Source organism: Bombina bombina, chromosome 7 (genome assembly GCF_027579735.1).
Source record: "Bombina bombina isolate aBomBom1 chromosome 7, aBomBom1.pri, whole genome shotgun sequence".
NCBI lineage: Eukaryota > Metazoa > Chordata > Amphibia > Anura > Bombinatoridae > Bombina > Bombina bombina.
The window spans coordinates 360188121-360209644 of NC_069505.1; the positions used below are offsets into that span (position 1 = coordinate 360188121).

General features: G+C 36.6%; 1 protein-coding gene across 1 annotated transcript in view; it reads right to left on the reverse strand.

The window, feature by feature from the left end:
* Window positions 1-301: 301 nt before the first annotated feature.
* EFCC1 (EF-hand and coiled-coil domain containing 1) overlaps window positions 302-21524 on the reverse strand; it is a 146878-nt gene continuing 125655 nt past the window's right edge. Inside the window, exons 4-5 of the mRNA XM_053689397.1 lie at window positions 4118-4261; window positions 302-2517 (exon numbers count right to left, since the gene is read on the reverse strand). Of these exons, the coding sequence (XP_053545372.1) occupies window positions 409-2517; window positions 4118-4261 (2253 nt within the window). The 3' untranslated portion in view covers window positions 302-408. The remainder of the gene's footprint in view (window positions 2518-4117; window positions 4262-21524) is intronic.

Genomic DNA, 21524 nt, shown 5'->3' on the forward strand with positions numbered 1-21524 from the left:
AGACGGAAAACGAAGAAACCCTGGAACATTCCAGTAAAGAAATTCCCAGGAAAAACTTCCTCCATTTCTCAAGAAGAGAGAAAAAGAACCGCCCCAGTAGGAACAAGGAGATTTCCCCAGGACCGGGAAAACAAACCTGCTACCGAACGTCGAATAGATCCAAGACTTTTAAAATCTTGAAAACAGAGTAACCAAAATGCCAAGTCAAAGACAAGGACTAGGTTAAAAAACTGGACCCCAAAACCAGGTGCAGGATCAAGACCAAAAACCTTGCAGAACAACCACAAAGTTTTTTTTTTTTTTTTTTTTTTTTTTTTTTTACAGCTTTAATTAACCTTTATTAACTTTACAAAAGACGTTCTGAACCAAAGTGGAAAAACTTATATACAAAAATATTCTGTCCATTCATCACGCAGTACTCTCCACAGCTCCAGTCTCCATGGGCGTCTGCTTATCTGCCTCTTCAGCTTTCTCTGCTTCTTCATTAGTAGGTACTACAGCATCTCCACTGCCTGCTCCATTTTCAACCAGTTCTGGTTTTGGTTTCTTAGCTTCGCTGTCTTTTAGGGGACTCTCCTCTTCTGGTTTCCTCTTTTTCCTGACCAGATGGGAAATATCTGATACACAGTTGGTTGCAGGTACAGTGTTCTCCTTTTCCACAGAGATAGCAGAAGAAGTGCTTCCATTTTCTTGTGAAAATCCAGATGATCCAGCCAGAGTTTCTTTAAGTGCTATTTCTGTTGTCTTTGCAGTTTTCTGTGCTTCTTTTGAATCTTCAATTTTCTCCTTAATATCAGGGAGCAAGCCTTTCAGTTCATCCATTTCCTTTTGGATGTCTGCAGTAGGTTCTTCCCCAGCTTTATTTTTCTGCTCTGTTAGTACAGCCATCCTCTTTTCGATCACCTCCACAGACTGGTTAAAGTGAGAAATTGCCTCTTCATGCTTGCTACTGTATTGGTAGGCCAAACCAAGCTGGTAATGGGTCTCTGCAAGAAGTCTGTCATGTTCTTCCAAGTGTTCTTTCTGGATGTTTAGACATGCAAGGAAATCGTCCACTGCTTGGGAATAGTTTTCTGACTCAACGCTGACTTCACCTAGTTTTAGGTGTGCCTGAGCAGCTTTTAACTGAGCTTCTTTGGTCTTCTGTCTTTGAAAAATTACTTTTGATAAGTCCAACATTTCCCAAGCAAGCTGCAGATTTCCAACATCATCCTCTTCATTTTCTTTTTCTTCAGATCCTTCAGCCTCTTCTTCAGAGCCCTCCTCTTCTTCAGCATCCATCTGTTCTTGGTCTTCATTTGTCTTTTCCTCAGCTTGCTTCTCACTTTTACTAGGCTCTAGGTCTTTTGAAGCAGCTTCAGAGTCACCATCCTTGGTTTCAGATTCTTTGACTGAATTTTCTTCCTTTGCCTCAGAAGAATCCACAACTACTTTTGCATCCACCTCTTTAGTTTTTTCTTCACCTTGCTCTACTGCTTCTGTTTCCTGCTTTTCACTCTCAAGTTTGTCAGCTTTTTCATCAGTCTTTGTCTTCACTGGCTTACCTGCTTCTGCAGATTCTTCAGGTTTATTGCCGTCAGTCTTAGTTGACTCAGGTTTGCTTTCAGTCTTTGAGTCTTCAGGTTTAATGCTTTCAGCCTTAGCTACCTCAGGTTTGCTGTCATTCTTTGATTCTTCAGGTTTGCTTTCGTCCTTTGATGCCTCAGGTTTGCTTTCTGTCTTAGTTGCTTCAGGTTTGCTTTCATCTTTTGATTCTTCAAGTTGGCTTACATCCTTTGATGCCTCAGGTTTGCTTTCATCTTTTGATGACTCAGGTTGGTTTTTGGTCTTTGACAACTCCGGTTTATTGCTTTCAGTCTTTGAATCTTCAGGTTTATCTTCCTCCATTTCTGCATCTTTCTTTTCCTCACTTTCTGGTACATCACCATTGCTTTCCTTTGTCTCCATGTCAACATCTTCCTTTGGTTTGCTTTCAGCTTCAGCATGTCCATTGGTTGGTTTTGCTTCATCTTCAGCCATTGCATCGTAAACCTGCTCTCTCAACTGCTCCCTTTCTTTCTCATCAAGATTATCTGCACTTGGAATATTGGGATCTTCCTTCTCACCCTCTTCCTCCTCTTCTGGCATTCCTTCTAGGGCATTACCAAGTACACCATTCTCCATTCTCGCTAATTCAAGAAGACTAATTCCATAAGCAAAAAATGCTTCCGCACACTCATCAGCTGTCTCCCCATGTTTCTTTGCTAGAAGGCCGCTTGCCTCTTGGAATGCATTTACAGCAGCACGGATGTCTTTCATAACCAGATGCCTGTGTCCTGCACCAAGTAGTTGTTTGGCTTCAGCATCCACATCAACTTCTTCAGACTTTTCTGTTGAGGTTGACTGTGCAGCAGCCTCTTCCATCCTCTCAGGCTCTTTAGGGATAATAGCATCGGTTACGGTTTTATCAGCCATGATAGAAGGACAGCTAACAAGCACCACGGGGAGACGGCTGAAAGAAAAGACTGAAAATGGCAGCTCATCAGAACAACCACAAAGTTAACTGGAAATGAAATTTGCACCAAAGTTGATGCATACCATACCCCCAAGGGGTCTTGAACTCTGATCTCTCATGAGGTATCCCAGTGGCTGTCCACTCAGCCCCAAAAGGCCTCTAAGATAACACCCACAAAGTCCGAAGACAAAGGAAGGGCCCAAAAGAGATCAGGACTCCATGATTGAGAGAATATGACAGTCTCTAAAGATCCAGTCTGGATCAACCCTCAGAAAACCTAAAGCTCAAGGAATTAACAAATGAACGAGCATCCTAAAACTCCTGACGGCAAGAGAGACTGCATAACAATCCCCCAGATACCCAAGTATATAGGAACAAAAAAGGGGATACTGTAAGGACTGAAACAGTCCCTAAAAACCTAGTCTCCGCAACCAGATGACCAAAAGTCCTACCCCAAAAGGAAAGGGGAAGCGAAAAGCATAGCAATCTTCAAAAAAGAGGAGAGAAACACTGGCGAAAGAGATCTGAAAATCGGACAATTTAATCCACAAGGAGTACCAATAGGGGGGAATATTTGCCCCCTACACCAAGTACTGGAGATCTCCATGCCGTCATCTGATCTTCCCCCGGAAGGGAGGACTCTAGCTACTGTCCAAGGACCTCAGGAACTACAAATATACTGCCATAGCAGAATTCGTAATCCCAGCAAACCATGGAAGCTATGCAGGGACAAAACACTTAGTATCGAGTATGACCAACATTGGCCGCCTAGATGAAATAACTTAGGACCAGCCTGATATCTAGGATAAAAGGGCCTATAACTTGTAGAAACAAGAAAAATAACCTTGTAACAAGAGGTAAGCAAACTTAGTACCCAAACAGGACCAGCCTGTTGTTGAGGATACAAAATGTCTGATCTCAAAAGAACAGAGTGAACTAGTACCCAACCAGGACCAGCCTGCTGACCAGGGTACAAACAAACTGTTCAAGGGCTAACTCAAAGTTCTAAACCCTAGCAGGACTAGACTAAACAAACAAACAGCAGACAAATAAGCTCTAAGACTTAAACATTGTCTCTGAACATTATTTTGTTGTGTGACTTCCGCCAGAAGCAACAACCATCGCTACCATAAAATCACTAGTATCAAAATCCCAGAGAAGAAAAGAGTTTCCTAAAAGGAAAAGTCTACAACAGTCTCGAGCTCTGGGAAAAAAAAGAAACACATCCTAACCGGATCAAAGGAAAGTAGGCAGCACCCGCAGGTGAACGCCAAAAAGGATAGAAAACACTAACAGGGCCAGCCTGTCAGAGACCTGATTCCTCAAGAGCTCAGAACTGGGATTAGATACACAAACAAAAAACAATCAAGAGTAGGATCTACATCCCTCCATTCGTCTAGTGCTGTTCGCCATCAGAATCAGAAGACTGAGTATCCAGAGGCGAATAAAGACTGAAATCCTCCAAAGCCACCAATACCTGCCTCAGCAGTACACGCAGGCACATCAGTCTGAATCGAAAGGCAAAATCCATCTCTGATGGGGCATTTGAAGGCCCCAACTCTGACGATAGTACCACTAAAGCCTCAGAGGGAACCGCTCCCCCAGAGTAAAGAACCAGCTCACCTGGTGCCCCCAGGTTAAGAGGACACAGATAAGCTCTTTGCTGGCCCTCAAGAAGCTGTAAAAGCGCCACGCCAACCGAGCATCAACCTCTGGTGGAAATAAACCTCCTTCTGGAGAAGGGGTAATGGTATTTAGGACAACTGCCTGTGTAGGAACAGAAAATTCCAGGGGCGTTCCTCACGGGACACAGAATCCTCAGAGGAGGACGGCTCAGAGGTCTCTAATCTCTCTCCAGAGGATGAAAAGAGCACTCTATTATGGCATATGGAACATAATTGATTTGGCCTGGATTACCCGGGCCTCCATACAATCTAAGCAGGAAACAGAATCTGAATCCAAGAAATCCTCCTCAGAAAAATCAGAATCCTCCATAACAAATTTTGTACAAAAATAAGTGGCACCTCACAGCCCCAATGGCTGGGTCACTCACCACCTCCTATGACCCAGACAAGTAGAGAATAGACCCTCTCCACCGACCCTCGGTCAAGAATACAGAAATGAAGAATGAAAATGTGACCACGCCCGGTCACGAGATGCAACCCACAGGTCAAGGAAAAGTATGCCAGTCCCATCAAGAAACTGCGTAGCTCGAAAAAAACGTAAAAGCCATGAGCCCCAACATCACTACACATAAGCAGACTGAATCACATAACAAATATGATTAAAGTCCCCCACTGTTCAATAACCCTTGATTCCATAAAGATAAAGGAGTCCCACTGAGATCCTGTGTTCTATCATTACATTATATTCCACAGTGAAAGGAAACTAAAACGATCTGTGCTGTGGAACAGTAACACGGTCCTTCAAGTGTGACAGATAGTAGCTTCGCTTCTGACATGGAAGAAAGCAGGCAGCGAAACCCGTCAACGCTGATTGCTTATGGAGCTGTTGATATGAGTCGGGATGGTTTCGCAGAAAGACTCTCCCTGCATCTCCGGACTCCAACTTTCATCCAAGCTCTCACTGAGAGGCTGACAGGACTACTTAAAACTCCAGTCCCATCTTGAAGAGTACTACCCTCCATAAGAGACTATTCCGTTATTTTTTAACACTTCTCTGCCAACCTCCTGTGATGAAAGGCAAAGAATGACTGGGGGAAGTGGGAGAGATATTTAAGCCTTTGGCTGGGGTGTCTTTGCCTCCTCCTGGTGGCCAGGTTCTGTATTTACCAAAAGTAATGAATGCAGCTGTGGACTCTCCCCGTTTTAAGAAGAAAAAGGACATTACATTTGATAGATTTCAATAATCCATATGAAAGATCACTATGTTAAAAAAATATTAGTTTTTGCATAAATAACAGAGAAACTGGTTAAAGGGACACTAAACCCAATATTTTTCTTTCATGATTTAGATAGAGCATGCAATTTTAAGCAACTTTCTAATTTACTACTATAATCAATTTTTCGTTCTCTTGCTATCTTTATTTAAAAAGCAGGAATGTAAAGCTTATGAGCCGGCCCATTTTAGGTTCAGAACCTAGTTTGCGCTTATTTATTGGAGGCTAAATGATTAAATCAGTAAAGAAAAATGTTGGCTTTAGTGTCCCTTTAAGCTGAGCAGCAAAATGACACCCCAAAAACAACTTTCTGTTATCAAATTGCCTTCATTTTCTTGGTATATTTTGTTGAAAAGCAGGGACATAAGCTCAGGAGCATGAACATGTTTGGAACGCTATAGGGCAGCTTGTGCAAGAATGTTATCCATATGCAAGAGCACTAGATGGCAGCACTATTTCCTATGTTGTAGTGCTCCAGATGTCTACCTAGGTATCTCTTCAACAAAGAATATAATAGGAAAGAAGCTAATATGATAATAGAAGTAAATTGGGAAAGATTTATAAGATTGTGTGCTCTGTCTGAACCACAAAAGATAAAATATGGCTTTTATTACTGCTTAAGGGAAAAGGGGGAAATATAAATAATTAAAGCTTGAAAATTGTGGGTTTTCCAGTTCTGAAATTCTGAAAGTGTGCATAACCCTGCCACATTTCATTTATTGGCCTCAGCAGGGTTAATCTGATAAGGAACTACAATACAATGGTGATTTTGCTAACACAATGACCATGACTAGCCTTGTTGGATCCTCCAAAACATCAGCTGATTAGTAACCATGGTTATTTTACCTGTTCTCACCCAAGGTAATCCTGAAAACCTGGCTTGTTACGGAAGCTTGTTACTCTTTTTTTGCCACCCAGATGGTATAATATTGGCATGGCCACTATCTTGCAGATTTAGGTCAATGTAGATAATATTAAATACTACATATAGAAATAAAGGTTCTCTTACAGTGAAACTTTCACTGAGTGTGTGAAAATCTGATTTGAAATGAATTAAAATGAGTTGTAGTTGCTTTAGTTTGTGAGTTATGATGTATAATTATTTATGCTAATTTATTCTAATTAAGCAGATATTCTTTTTTCCAAAAAAGGTTGCAACTCATAACATGTAAGTGCACTAGAAGATATGAAGACAGATACAGAGTTTTTCTTATCTTAATAACTTAAAAAGCACTAAACTGGTTTATTATTATTATTATTATTTTATTATTATACTTTATTTATGAAGCACCAACATATTCCGCAGCGCTGTCCATGGATACAATTCATTTAAATAAAAGAATATAAGACTTGTAAGAGACAGAACAAAAATTACAAACACATACAGGAGGGATTGAGGGCCCTATTCCCGTGGGAATTTACCATCTAGAAGGGTAGGAGGTTGAGAAACAGGAGGTGAGGACTGCACGATTGAGAAAGATGTTAATGCAGAGTAAGATGAGGGAAATGTTGTTAGGTAAGTGAAATTAATTTATTATTGAGTTGAGTGGTAGGCTTCTCTGAACAGAAAAATCTTCAGGAAACATTTAAAGGAAGAAAGAATAGGGCAAAGCCTGACAGCACGAGGGAGAGTGTTCCAGAGGGTAGGTGCTGCACAACAGAAGTCCTGCAGTCTAGCATGAGAAGAGGTGATAGTCACAGATGCAAGGAGCAGGTCATTGTTGGATCTTAGTGGGCAGGCTGCAGTATACTTGTGTATTAGAGAGGATAGGTAGAGGGGAGCGGCGTTGATGAGAGCTTTGTATGTAAGGGTGAGAATTTTGAATTTAATTCTGCTGTGAATGGGGAACCAGATACAGAGCGACGGGAAAGGTGGCAGAGGCATTTAGGATGGATTGAAGGGGAGAGAGGCGAGTACGTTATTGCAGTAGTCAAGTCGGGAAATAACAAGGGAGTGGATTATTTATTTTGTGGTGTCAGTGCTCAGAAAAGCGCGAATCTTGGAAATATTGCATAGATGGTTGCGGCAGGATGTAGAAAGCGATTTGATATGGGGGACGAAAGATAGATTTGAGTCAAGTGTAACTCCGAGGCAACGGACTTGGGACGATGGGGAAATGGTGATGCCGTCAACAGGGATAGAGAAGTCAGAAGTCGGCGTAGAGCTTGATTGGGGGGGATAAGAAGGAGCTCAGTCTTGGACATGTTAATCTTTAGGTGGTGAGAGGCCATCCAGAAAGAAATACCAGATAAGCAGTCGCTGACATGAGAAAGGACAGATGGAGAGAGAGCAGGGGTGGAGAGGTAGATATGGGTGTCATCAGCATAGAGGTGATATTTGAAGCCATAACTGTTGATAAGTTTACCAAGCGAAGAAGTATAGATGGAGAAGAGTAGAGGACCCGGAACAGATCCTTGAAGTACTCCGACAGAGGCATAGGAGAGGAGGAGTCACCAGCAAATGACACAGAAAAAGACCTGTGAGAAAGATAGGAGTGAATCCAGGAAAGAGCAGTGTCACAGAGGCCAAAAGAGCTAAGGGTCTGTAGGAGGAGGGGGTGGTCAACTGTGTCAAAGGCAGCTGAGAGGTCAAGTAAGATGAGTACAGAGTAGTGGCCAATATTTTTAGCAGAGAGAAGATTGTTAGTAACCTTGGTAAGGGCAGTCTCAGTTGAGTGTTTGGGGCGGAATCCAGATTGCAGGGGGTCAAGCAAAGAGTTGGTGGACAGGAAGTGGGTTAGGCGATTGTAAACTAGTTTTTCAATGAGTTTTGATGTTAGTGGAAGCAGTGATATGGGACAGTAGCTTTCAGGAGAATTGGGGTCGAGGGAGGGTTTTATGAGTATGGGAATGACTTTTGCGTGTTTGAACGAAGATGGGAATGAGCCGGTAGACAAAGATAGGTTGAAGATGTGAGTAAGAGCAGGAGTGAGGGTGGAAGACAGGGAGGGTATTAGATGGGAAGGGATAGGGTCATGCGGGTTTAATTTAAATCTTTCAGGATGTGAAGTGAAAAACAAAGTGGGATATCAAAACCAAATGTGTGTATCCATTTAAAAGTTACAAGCATTTTAAAATCATTGTTTAACACAGAATACTTATGTGTAATACCTTTACGACATAATGAAAATATGTTTGCTCTTTTTGTCTAATAAAAGAATAGAAGTCTGTCAGCAAAACAAAAGAAAAATGTGTTTATAATAAGAAATGGCTCCCTGGAACTTCACGTGCGTGAGCACAGTGTTATCTATATGACACACATGAACTAACACCCTCTAGTGGTGAAAAACTGTCAAAATGCCCTGAGAGAAGAGGCGGCCTTCAAGGGCTTAGAAATTAGCGAACAAAGCAAAATTGGGAATAAAAGTAAATTGTTTAAAATTACATTCTCTATCTGAATAATGAAAGTTTATTTTGGACTAGACTGTCCCTTTAAAGGCACCTCCCTCTAATCATGAGAGCAACCATTATTGGCACCAGATGACAAGTGGCGCACTATGTAGTGCTTTCGCTTAAACATAACTTTGCTAGAGTTAAGCTTTTTGGGCCCGTTGGGTTGCGCACGTATTACAAGTTGAAAGTAAAAATATTGAGTGCGTGCAAAACCCAACGTGCTAACCAAAGGATTTTGAATATCACAAACTCGTTAACTTATTATCCCCATAGACTTCAATGGAGAGCACACAAAAAAATAACACCCGACAGGAGTTATTAATATTTCACATTCCAATGTCTTCACATAAAGAAAATTTTTATTTTTTATTGTAAATATATATTTCTATATATATCTGTATATACCATTACATATACAGTATATCTATCCCTATAGATATATAGGTATTGATATCTATTTTATATTAACATTACAACATATATATAAATATATATATATATATATATATATATATATATATAAATAATAATAAAAAGTACATTATTTTCTATGTGAAGAACATGTAAAATATGCGGACATTGTACACTAGATTTTTCTTTGCATAAATGTTTTGTAGATGATCCATTTATATATGTACAGAGAAATAGAAAAGCGAAGACTCTCAGGAACAGGTAACCAACGTGGTTAATTCAAGCAAACAAGTGAGGCACTATTCAGTGTACAAGTCAGGTGCACAGGATCTGATGTGTTTCGCGCATGCTCAAATGCGCTTCATCAGAGATCCATTTATATAGCCCATCTGGGAGTGTTTTTGTAACAATGTGTAGTTTAGCTTACTTTAAAATAACATTGTGCTAAGCCACAAAGTTTTAGATGTATACTGAACTATACAGATTTAATATTGCTTCTGTTTGTATAATGGGTCTTATCAAATGCAGGGGAGGGGGGAGGGTCTGCTCTCAGCCCCTTTCAGTGGGTGTCCTAGCCTAACCTCATCAACAGTGCTAAATTGGGAGCTTCTAAGTTTTTTAAAGGATTTATAATGCACTTTATATTAGTATCTGTGCATATTATTCTTTATAGTAGTGTCTATTACATGCAGTTAAATGAAAATTTGTGTATACTGTCCCTTTAAGTCTAACACGGTGTCGGGTTAGCGTACATGAAGATTAGCAATCATAAAACACATTGTTGTAATATTAAAAATAAAATATTTAAAAAAATATTAATAATTATTACAAATTATTATTCATACTGTAAACAATTCTAAATAATCCATATAGAATATATATATATATATATATATATTTATTTTTTACAGTATGTAAAATTTTTAATAATTAAAATTTTTTAATATTTAATATTTAAAGAACGCACTTTAAGATTTCTAATTCTTCATGTGTGCTAACCCAACATTGCGTTCAACCTGAAGCGCATTACGTATATTTTACGTTCCTCACGTAATTATTTTTTAGCATTAAATATATATATATATGATAATGTTAATGTAAACAGATCTATATCTATAGGAATAAATATGCAGGTATAAGTATATACAGATATGTATATATATTTGTATATGAAGAACATTAGATTGTTAAATATCTGCATTAAAACACATGAATACATATGTGCATACACACATATATACATACATGTATATATATACATACATACATGTATATGTATGTATATATACATTATAGCCCTTTGCAGTCAAATACCTTGTTATATACCATATACATTTAAGCCCTTAGAAAAAAAATATATTGATATGACAAATTTTTATCAGATAGTGTTTATATGAGTGTAACTGTAATTTTCAATGTATTTATGTTATGTTTAGTGCAACTTTTTTTATTTTTTTTATTTATTTATTAACAAATGATACATTAAAAAAAAGAAATTACATCTAATAAAAGTACATTTACAACACTTTATATATTCCGTTTATACGGATTCGGAGGATATAAATATTGAGACCCTTCACAAGAGATTTTACATTTACATAAAAGGGAAAAGGGGATAAACTATCGAGGAACTAGAGTATTAGCTACAAAAAAGTGAGGGGACGCCCTATTAGCAAGAACTAAGTGATAAATAATATACAATGAAGACTAAAATCTTCTAGTGTGTCAGGAGTTATAGTGATAAAATAAAGATATAGTGAATAAGTAAATATAAATGATAATATTAATTACTAGTGGTGTCAATTGTGAATAGCTATCAATCACAAACTAATAACACTGGTGAGGTCAATAATCAGCATCTGTATGTATATATATATATATATATATATATATATATATATACATATATATACACCCATATAAACGCACACAAAAGTACACATATATATATATATATCTCAAAAACAGAAATGCAATACAAACGTTATATAGTTAAGAGATATATAACAATTAATTAAATGTTATAGGTGTGTAACAATGCCTTAGAGGAAGAGGCAATATAGTTGTATTAAAGTCTCTGAAGAGGAATATAGGCAGCTATCTGTGAAGATCCAGGCCAGGATCCAGGGACAGCAATCTATAAAAAGAAGAAAAAACAGAAGCGCCACATGGCCCAATATTGTTTGGTCCAATTTTGTAGATCTTGAGAAAAATAAACAAACTCACATTTAGAAGAGCACCTCAGTTAGTGCTATAGGGGCAGTCTGGAATCTATTCGGTCACCCAGAAGACCAACTTCCAGCACAGGAACTGATGTCTATGTGGACAGAGAAAAGACACAAGTGCCTATATGGCCTAGTATTGTTGGTACAAGTGAACAAACTCATATAATGATAAGAGTGGTACTCACAATGTATCAAGCACCTCTTTTGATGCTATAGGAGCATGAAGGGATTAATTCGGTCACCCAACAGACTTATGGCAAGGCATCCAGGAGAAATTTGGTGGTTCATCAGGCCTGATGAAACAGCCATTGGCTGAGAAACGCGTTGCCTGTTATTTTACTCTTTTTTAATAAAGTCAGTTTTAGTATTTGAACACTTGCTGCTCCTTTTTTTGGGAATTTTTTCTACCTGTTTTATCTGAGGATATCCATTACTTTGACTATCCTGGGATCCTGTGAACCACCAAATTTCTCCTGGATGCCTTGCCATAAGTCTGTTGGGTGACCGAATTGATCCCTTCATGCTCCTATAGCATCAAAAGAGGTGCTTGATACATTGTGAGTACCACTCTTATCATTATCTGAGTTTGTTCACTTGTACCAACAATACTAGGCCATATAGGCACTTGTGTCTTTTCTCTGTCCACATAGACATCAGTTCCTGTGCTGGAAGTTGGTCTTCTGGGTGACCGAATAGATCCCAGACTGCCCCTATAGCACTAACTGAGGTGCTCTTCTAAATGTGAGTTTGTTTATTTTTCTCAAGATCTACAAAATTGGACCAAACAATATTGGGCCATGTGGCGCTTCTGTTTTTTCTTCTTTTTATAGAGTATTAGCTATCCCTTCTTACTATCCTTTAAGCAATGGTTAAATTATATCTCATTATATATACTAATTGTTTGTTGTTATACCTTTATATACCAAATTTTGCGTTTCCTGATTTAAGGTCTTTATATATTGTTCACATTTGTTCATAAATGCTATTTTTCTCACCTTGATGTCTCCAATGGCATCATATTTTTCTATTATTAATTGTTGCCAAAGTTTTTTCTTTAAATTACTAATGGATGGATTCTTTCTCTCTATCCATAATTTTGTGATTGTCTTCCTGGCTAATATTATTACCATAGCAATAAATAATTTGTATTGCATAGCCTTTTGATTTAGATTTTGAAGAAGAAAAATTGTTTGTTTATCGATTTTAATGTTTATTCCAATTATATTCGATATCCAGTATGCTACCTGGGACCAAAATTGGGAAATCCTCGGGCATTCCCAAAAATAATGCAACAAATCTGGGGATGGATATGAACATTTTGGGCAATATGGAGGCTCTCCTTTTGTCCATTTCGATCTTTTAGTTGATGTTACATAATCATTGTGTAAAATTCTATACTGTGATTCTCTCAAATCACATGCGTATGTTGTTTGCTTAGCTATTTTCACGCTACAGTATAATTGCTCTTTTGTATTTTCTACCATTTTGATACTATTTCTCTCCACTGAAATATCGATTATTTTATTGTATATATTAGTTAATTTGTGGTTACCTTTTTCATAAATCTCACAAAGTTCCATTATTTGGTTTTTAACCCATTTACTTTTGGAATCTCATAAAACTTTCTTTAGGTATGATTCAATCTGGAAATAATGGATGTAATTATCAATTTTAACTTTGTATTTATCATATATTTCTAGAGGTGAGTAGATCTCATTGCTATTATTATGTAATAGATCTCCTATCTTGTTAATTCCATATTTGCCCCATATACAAAATGGGTAATTATTACCCATTTGAAATTTAGGATTGCCTGTGATAGGGATATATCGTGAGTATTTATAATTTATCCCTAAAGTTCTATTTATAAGTTTCCATATTGCCAAGGAGTCATGAAATACTATATGATTTCTGATATCCTTGGGAATTTCAGGAGTCTCTGCATGCGGTAAGTATGCTATGGATAGGGGTTTAATCAGTTCTTGCTCTATTTCCATATTAACATATTTCTCTATCCCTGTTATCCATTCAATACTATATCTAGCTAATGCCGCCCAGTTGTAGTATTTTATATTCGGGAGCCCCCAGCCAAATTTTTTTGCAGGCATTTGTAGCTTAGAAATACTGATTCTTGATTTATTTCCTTTCCATATAAAGCCCCTTATTGCATTATCAATCAATTTAAGATCTTTTACCGGGATTCTTAATGGAAGCATATGAATAGGATATATTAACTTTGGTAGAATAGACATTTTCATTACATGAATTCTGCCTGTCAGGTTTAAATTTAAATTTTGCCATATTTTAAGATCTTTTATGATATTTCTAATTATCGGTGAAAAATTAAGTTCATATAGTTTATTAGGGTCATTAATCTATTTCATAGACTGTTACTTCTTCAAATACATATTTTTTATTTTTTGATTTTTTATATAGCCATAAAGTCTGTGATTTCTTCATATTTATCTTATAGCCTGAATTGTATCCAAATAAAGAAATACTTTCTAAAATCTGGTCTACATAAACTTCTGGGTCAGATACATATAACAATAAATCATCTGCAAATGCAGCTATTTGTAGATGCGTTTTCCCAATCTGAATACCAGGCAGATTCTTTTTCAAAAGATGTATAAGTGGCTCCAGGGCTATATTAAATAACATCGGGGATAGAGGGCACCCCTGGCGTGTACCTCTATATAACTGAATAGGGGTAGATGTCATTCCATTAATACATATATATGCGTCTGTTGGCGCATATATTCTAATATATTCGAGAAATTGACCTTTAATATTTCCCATTTCCATGGTATAAAATAAATGATCCCACTCTATTCTGTCGAAGGCCTTCTCAGCATCTAATGACAGTAAGAAGGCCTCCGACAGATCAGTTTGATCATCCCTTTTCCAATATTTCTGAATAGTATATAAAATATTTCTTATATGTCTTACTGATGTTCTCCCAGTCATAAAGCCTGCCTGCTCCTCTGATATAATGGAGGGTAAGATTGTATTGAGTCTGTTTGACAAGATTTTCATCAGTATTTTATAGTCCACATTTGTTAGTGAGATTGGTCAATACGATTGAGTCTCTAACTGTTTTTTTCCAGGTTTAGGAATAACTATCATATTGACTATTTTAAAAGTAGAGGATAATCTTTCTTTCCCCTCATATATTGCTCTGTAACATTGGTACAATGGATTGACCACTTTAGATATTAGTGCTTTATAAAATTCGGCTGCTAATCCATCCGGACCTGATGCTTTAGATAATGATAGATTATGTATCACTTTCTCTATTTCTTTTTCTGTTATACTTTCATTCAGTATCCTATTTTGATCTTCACTAATTTGTGGTAGATTAATCTGATTCCATAGTTCTTGCTGTTTAAGATTATTATTTCCTTGGAATTTATATAGACTTTGATAATATTTCTTAAAACATTCAATAATATTCCCTGTATCCTGATATATTTGATCTCTATCCTTTATTGCGGCTATAAAATTTTGGGATTTTGGTTCTCTTAACAAATTTGCAAGCGACTTGCCTGATCTATTGCCCCATCTATAGTATCTTGCTGATCTTTTTTTCAGTTCTTCCTGTGCTTTCTCCAAATTTTTAATGTCCCTTTCTTTTTTCATATTAAAATATGCGTGTCTATTCTGGGTTGTTGAATTTGATCTATATTGTATATAGGCACATTCTATCTGGTTATTAATCCTTACCTCTTCCTTTTGAGTTTTATTTTTAATATACTTTAGTTGAGCGATCATTTCTGCTTTCATAACCGCCTTAGATGCTTCCCAAAATAATTGTGGTTTTAAGCGGTGTTGTTTATTATTTGTGTCAGTCATTCCATTTTTCCTCTAGAAATTTTGTCCATTGCTCTGATTTATATAAGTATTTAGGATATCTAAAGTTATTAACATTGCCATAATTTTTCCTATTTTCCAAAGATAACACCGGAGTGTGATCAGATAGACTATGCTGTAATATTTTAATATCTTCTACGTATATGTTTAATTTATAAGAGATAAGACAATAGTCAATTCTTGACATTGCACTATTAGAGCGTGATATATGTGTATACTCGGATACATTGGGATTTTTTTTTCGCCAAGTGTCCTCCATCCCCAGATTTTCACATAACATTTGTATAGTCTTTTTTTCATAATTATGTCTAGATTTGACATTTCGAGCTGTTTTTGCTATTTTCCTATCCATTATTGGATTAGGAGTTATATTAAAGTTGCCCGTCATTATTATCTCGTATCTGGCTTGGTTTTGTAAAAGTTTTTGTAAATTGAGCCAAAATTTATTTTCTTGCTGATTTGGGTCATATACATTACATACTGTGTATTTTAATCCATTAATTGTTAAATTTAGAACTAAATATCTACCCTGTTTATCTTTATATATATTCTCTATTTCATATTGTAATTTTTTATGGAATAGTATAGCTACCCCACATGATGAGCTGTTATATGATGAGTATATAACTTCCTTAACCCAATCAGTTTTTAATTTAGTATGCTCTTTGTCTGTTAGATGAGTTTCTTGTATACATGCAACATCGGCCTTTAATTTTTTAAGATGGTTCAATACAGCTTTACGTTTAATGGGGGAATTATTCCCCCCACATTCCACGTAATAATTTTTACCATCCTGTCTCAAGCGAAGGGGACTTGAATGTATTATATCTAGATTTCTTTGTCCTACTCATCGATTGTTCTTAGTAATGTTCTCATATGAACCATCTTATAGTACTATTTAATTCCCTTACCCCTCTTAATTGCATAAAGATATAGAGAGATGAAAAACCTGATATATACCATAGACATGTCCTAATTTTTGCATTCAGCCCTAAAATCATAAATATAAAAATAGTACAAATTAGTGCTAAATAGATGTATATTATTTCCTCCCCCTGTGTATAAGTTCTACCCTTAATATTATCCAGTTCATAAAGTATAGAATATAAATATCTACATTGTGTATGATACATCCTTATACAGCTGAGCTATCTCTAATACTTATACTTATATATATTATAAAATATTTCCAAAGCCATCTAGAGTTGTATATTTGAATTCCTCATAATGTTTATCAAGTGTACCAATCTTACATGTGAATATTACAAATATATGGGTGTCTAAAGACCTTATGTGTTTTTCTTTATTTTCTTTCTCTCTTCTCTGTAAAAAATTTCATCTTGAACCTTTTATTATCAAAATTCTGTGTACAACATAGACTTATTTCTATATTATTGTGATAACCTATTAGTGATTTAAGTGCTTTGATCCTGTAAGTGTATTGGATAGTATCTATATATATTCCTATCCATTTGATATAACAATTCAAAATTTTTAACACACTACCTTTTACGGGCGCTATTTCCATTGTGTGCAGAAAGCTGATCGCTTGTGCGCACCACTTGTAATCTAGCCCAAAGTATCTTAAAATTGCTGCTCTATCTAAACCATGAAAGTTTAATTCTAACTTTTATGTTCCTTTTCTATTTAGTTGTCTGAAACTCCTGTTGTGAGATATCAGTAATGACTTAGAAGAGGGATGACCAACTGGCAGAACAATGACCATATGTTGCCCTGTGCAATTTTTTTGGCAGCCCTCAGAGAAAAAGCAGGAATATAGTTTTTGTGGCCCCATGAATCAGTGTAAATAAAAGTGTATGCTTTTGGGTGGTCACAACTCAAAAAGCCCTCTAGAAAGGAGGAAAGAAGATGGTACCCTGCATCATTAGCTAAATCTGACATTTTTAGTAAAAATATCATGTCTGTTTAACAGCCATAAACTTATATTGGGCCCTTCTACAAAATTGATATGTGACCCCATTGGTTAGGAAGTTGGTCTTTACTCCCTTAGAAGAAAGGCAATTCATCTCTCTCTGCCATTATTATCTACATGAGCAAAGCAAACCATGCTGTTCTCACTTGTCTGAAAGCTCTTCCCATGTAGCTAATGTAAACAATTCAAACAGCAAATTGCATTTAGTGATAAAATCTGTCCATACATCAGGTTGCAGGAGTTTGTACTGTTGGATTAGATTACCCATCTGTTTTTTATTTGTTGTCAGAATGCTCCTACCTAGAATGTGACAGCCTGTACTAAAATGTAATGTTACGCTATGTGCAATGATCTTGTTAGCTGAAATGAAGTGTGTTTGGAAATATTTATTTCATTTGTTGCACCTTAAGATAATATTTTAATATATATTAAATTATTTTATATTACATATTATTTAGTTTTTTAATTGATAAAAGATGTGCTCCTATGATGAATAAAATACTTTTTTGAATGGTTGTGATGTTTGTTTGTGTCAGTGAATATGAATAGATAGAAAGGGGCCTGCTTATCAAGCCGTCAACTGTGCTGCATTTGCCGGCACCAATACGCTGGCCTGACATGGCCTAACTTCGCTGCTGCGGACCTGAATACGTTCTCCATATTTAACAAAAAAGATGTCAAAAAGCTGCGCACCAAGTACAGGGCGATGAGCAGCGGGCTGTTGTTAACTAACAGTCATCGATCTTGCAGCTATTCGGCTTTTTCACAGCTTTATTTGTATACTGTCACTAAGCACCGCCACTATACTAAACTGTTTAACCCCTATACCGCCGCTCCCGGACCCTGCCGCAATTAAATAAAGTTATTAACCCCTAAACCGCCGCTCACGGAGCCCACTGCAACTCTAATAAACTTATTAACCCCTATTCCTCCGCTCCCGGAGCCCACCGCCACTCTAATAAACTTATTAACCCCTATTCCTCCGCTCCCGGAGCCCACCGCTACCTACATTATACTTATTAACCCCTAATCTGCCGCCCCCTACACCATCACCACCTACATAAAGTTATTAACCCCTATACCGCCGCTCCCGGACCCTGCCGCAATTAAATAAAGTTATTAACCCCTAAACCGCCGCTCACGGAGCCCACTGCAACTCTAATAAACTTATTAACCCCTATTCCTCCGCTCCCGGAGCCCACCGCCACCTACATTATACTTATTAACCCCTAATCTGCCGCCCCCTACACCATCACCACCTACATAAAGTTATTAACCCCTATCCTGCCGCTCCCGGAGCCCACCCCAACTAAATACATGTATTAACCCCTAAACTGCCAGCCCCCCACATCGCCATTAACTAAATTAACCTATTAACCCCTAAACCTAACAACTCGCTAACTTTATATTAAATATTAACTCATCCCTATCTTATAATAAATTTAAACTTACCTTTAGATTTAAATTAAACTATATTAAACTACTAATTAACCTACCCTAACTATTATAATAAAATTACATTAAACTATATTAAATTAATATTTAACCTACTCTATTATAATAAAATTATATTAAACTATATTAAAAGAAAAATTAATCTAACGTAACTTTTATGCTAAAATTACAATAAACTACAAATTAAATTAAATTAAAGGGACAGTAAACCTTAAAAATAATGTTATATAATTCTGCACATAGTGCAGAATTATATAACATTATTTAGGTGCTATAGCTATAAACACCTTTTTTACCTTTTAATTTGTTAAAAATATGGCTTTTTTACTGTGACAGGAGCGAACTGCACATAGTCTTATGGCGCGGTCGGGCCGGGCTGTGACTATACAGCTGGCCCGATGCGCTGACTAAATATAACAGACCCGCTCAGCAGAGAGCAGAGAGCGGGTCTGTAAAAGCGCCATATTTTTAACAAATTAAAAGGTAAAAAAGGCGTTTATAGCTATAGCACCTAAATAATGTTATATAATTCTGCACTATGTGCAGAATTATATAAAATTATTTTTAAGGTTTACTGTCCCTTTAAGTATATTATATATTTAAACACCTAACCTTACTCAAATAATTTAAATCTACACTAAAAAATTACAAAGTTACAAAAAACTAACTAAGTTACAAAAAATAACACACTAAGTAGTTACACAAAAAATAAACACTAAGTTACAAAAAATAAAAAAAATTATCAAAGCTTTAAACTAATTACACCTAATCTAAGGGCCCTATGAAAATAAAAAAGCCCCCCTCCCCAAATAAAAAAAAACCCTTGCCTACAATAAACTACAAATAGCCCTTAAAAGGGCCTTTTGCGGGGCATTGCCCCAAAGTAATCAGCTCTTTTACCTGTAAAAAAATTACAAATACCCCCCAACAATAAAATCCACCACCCACACAACTAACCCCCCCCCTCAAAATAAAAAGCTAATTGAAAAAAACATTTGTATGAGCATTGCCCTTAAAAGGGCATTTAGCTCTATTGCAACCCAAGACCTAATCTAAAACTAAAACCCACCCAATAAACCCTTAAAAAATCCTAACACTAACCCCAGAACATTTACTTACAGTTTTGAAGATCCAACATCCATCCTCCAAGAAGCTGGGAGAAGTCCTCAACGAAGCGGCCGAAGTCTTCATCCAAGCCCGCAGAAGTCTTCACCCAGACGGCATCTTCTATCTTCATCCATCCGGTGCGGAGCAGCTCCATCTTCAAGACATCCGACGTGGAGCATCCTCTTCTGATGACAACTACAGACGAATGAAGGTTTCTTTAAATGACGTCATCCAAGATAGCGTCCCTTAGATTCCGATTGGCTGATAGAATTCTATCAGCCAATCGGAATTAAGGTTGAAAAAATCCTATTGGCTGTTGAAATCAGCCAATAGGATTGAGCTTTCATCCTATTGGCTGATCCAATCAGCCAATAGGATTCAGCTCGCATTCTATTGGCTGATTGGATCAGCCAATAGGGTGAAAGCTCAATCCTATTGGCTGATTTCAACAGCCAATACTTTGCGGCAATGCCCCGCAAAAGGCCCTTTTAAGGGCTATTGGTAGTTTAGTTTAGGCTAGGGGTTTTTTTTTATTTTGGGGGGGGCTTTTTTTATTTTAATAGGGCTATTAGATTAGGTGTAATTAGTTTAAATATCTGTAATTTGTTTATTATTTTCTGTAATTTAGTGTTTGTTTGTTTTTTGTACTTTAGCTCATTTAATTTAATTTAGGTAATTGTATTTAATTTAGTTAATGTATTTAATTATAGTGTAGTGCTAGTGTGACTTAGGTTAGGTTTTATTTAGGTTTTGTATTTATTTTAGCTAGGTAGTTATTAAATAGTTAATAACTATTTAATAACTATTCTACCAAGTTAAAATAAATACAAATTTGCCTAAATAAACCCTAAGATAGCTACAATGTAACTATTAGTTATATTGTAGCTAGCTTAGGGTTTATTTTACAGGTAAGTATTTAGTTTTAAATAGGAATAATTTATTTAATGATAGGAATATTTATTTAGATTTATTTAAATTATATTTAAAGGGACACTGAACCCAAATTTTTTCTTTTGTGATTCAGATAGAGCATGACATTTTAAGCAACTTTCTAATTTACTCCTATTATCAAATGTTCTTTATTCTCTAGGTATCTTTATTTGAAATGGAAGAATGTAAGTTTAGATGCCGGCCCATTTTTGGTGAACAACCTAGGTTGTCCTTGCTGATTGGTGGATAAATTCATCCACCAATCAAAAACTGCTGTCCAGAGTTCTGAACCAAGAAAAAAGCTTAAATGCCTTCTTTTTCATATAAAGATAGCAAGAGAAAGAAGAAACATTGATCATAGGAGTAAATTAGAAAGTTGCTTAAAATTGCATGCTCTATCTGAATCACGAAAGAAAATGTTTGGGTTCAGTGTCCCTTTAAGTTAGTGGGTGTTAGGTTTAGGGTTAGACTTAGATTAAGGGGTTAATAACTTTAATATATTGGCGGCGACGTTGGGGGCAGCAGATTAGGGGTTAATAAATGTAGGTTGGTGGCGGCGATGTTAGGGACAGCAGATTAGGGGTTAATAATATTTAACTAATGTTTGCGAGGCGGGAGTGCGGCGGTTTAGGGGTTAATATGTTTATTATAGTGGCAGCGACGTTGGGGGCGGCAGATTGGGGGTTAAAAAGTGTAGGTAGGTTGCAGGGACATTGGGGGCGGCAGATTAGGGGTTAATAAATATAATGTAGGTGTCAGCGATGTTGGGGGCAGCAGATTAGGGGTTCATAAATATAATGTAGGTGG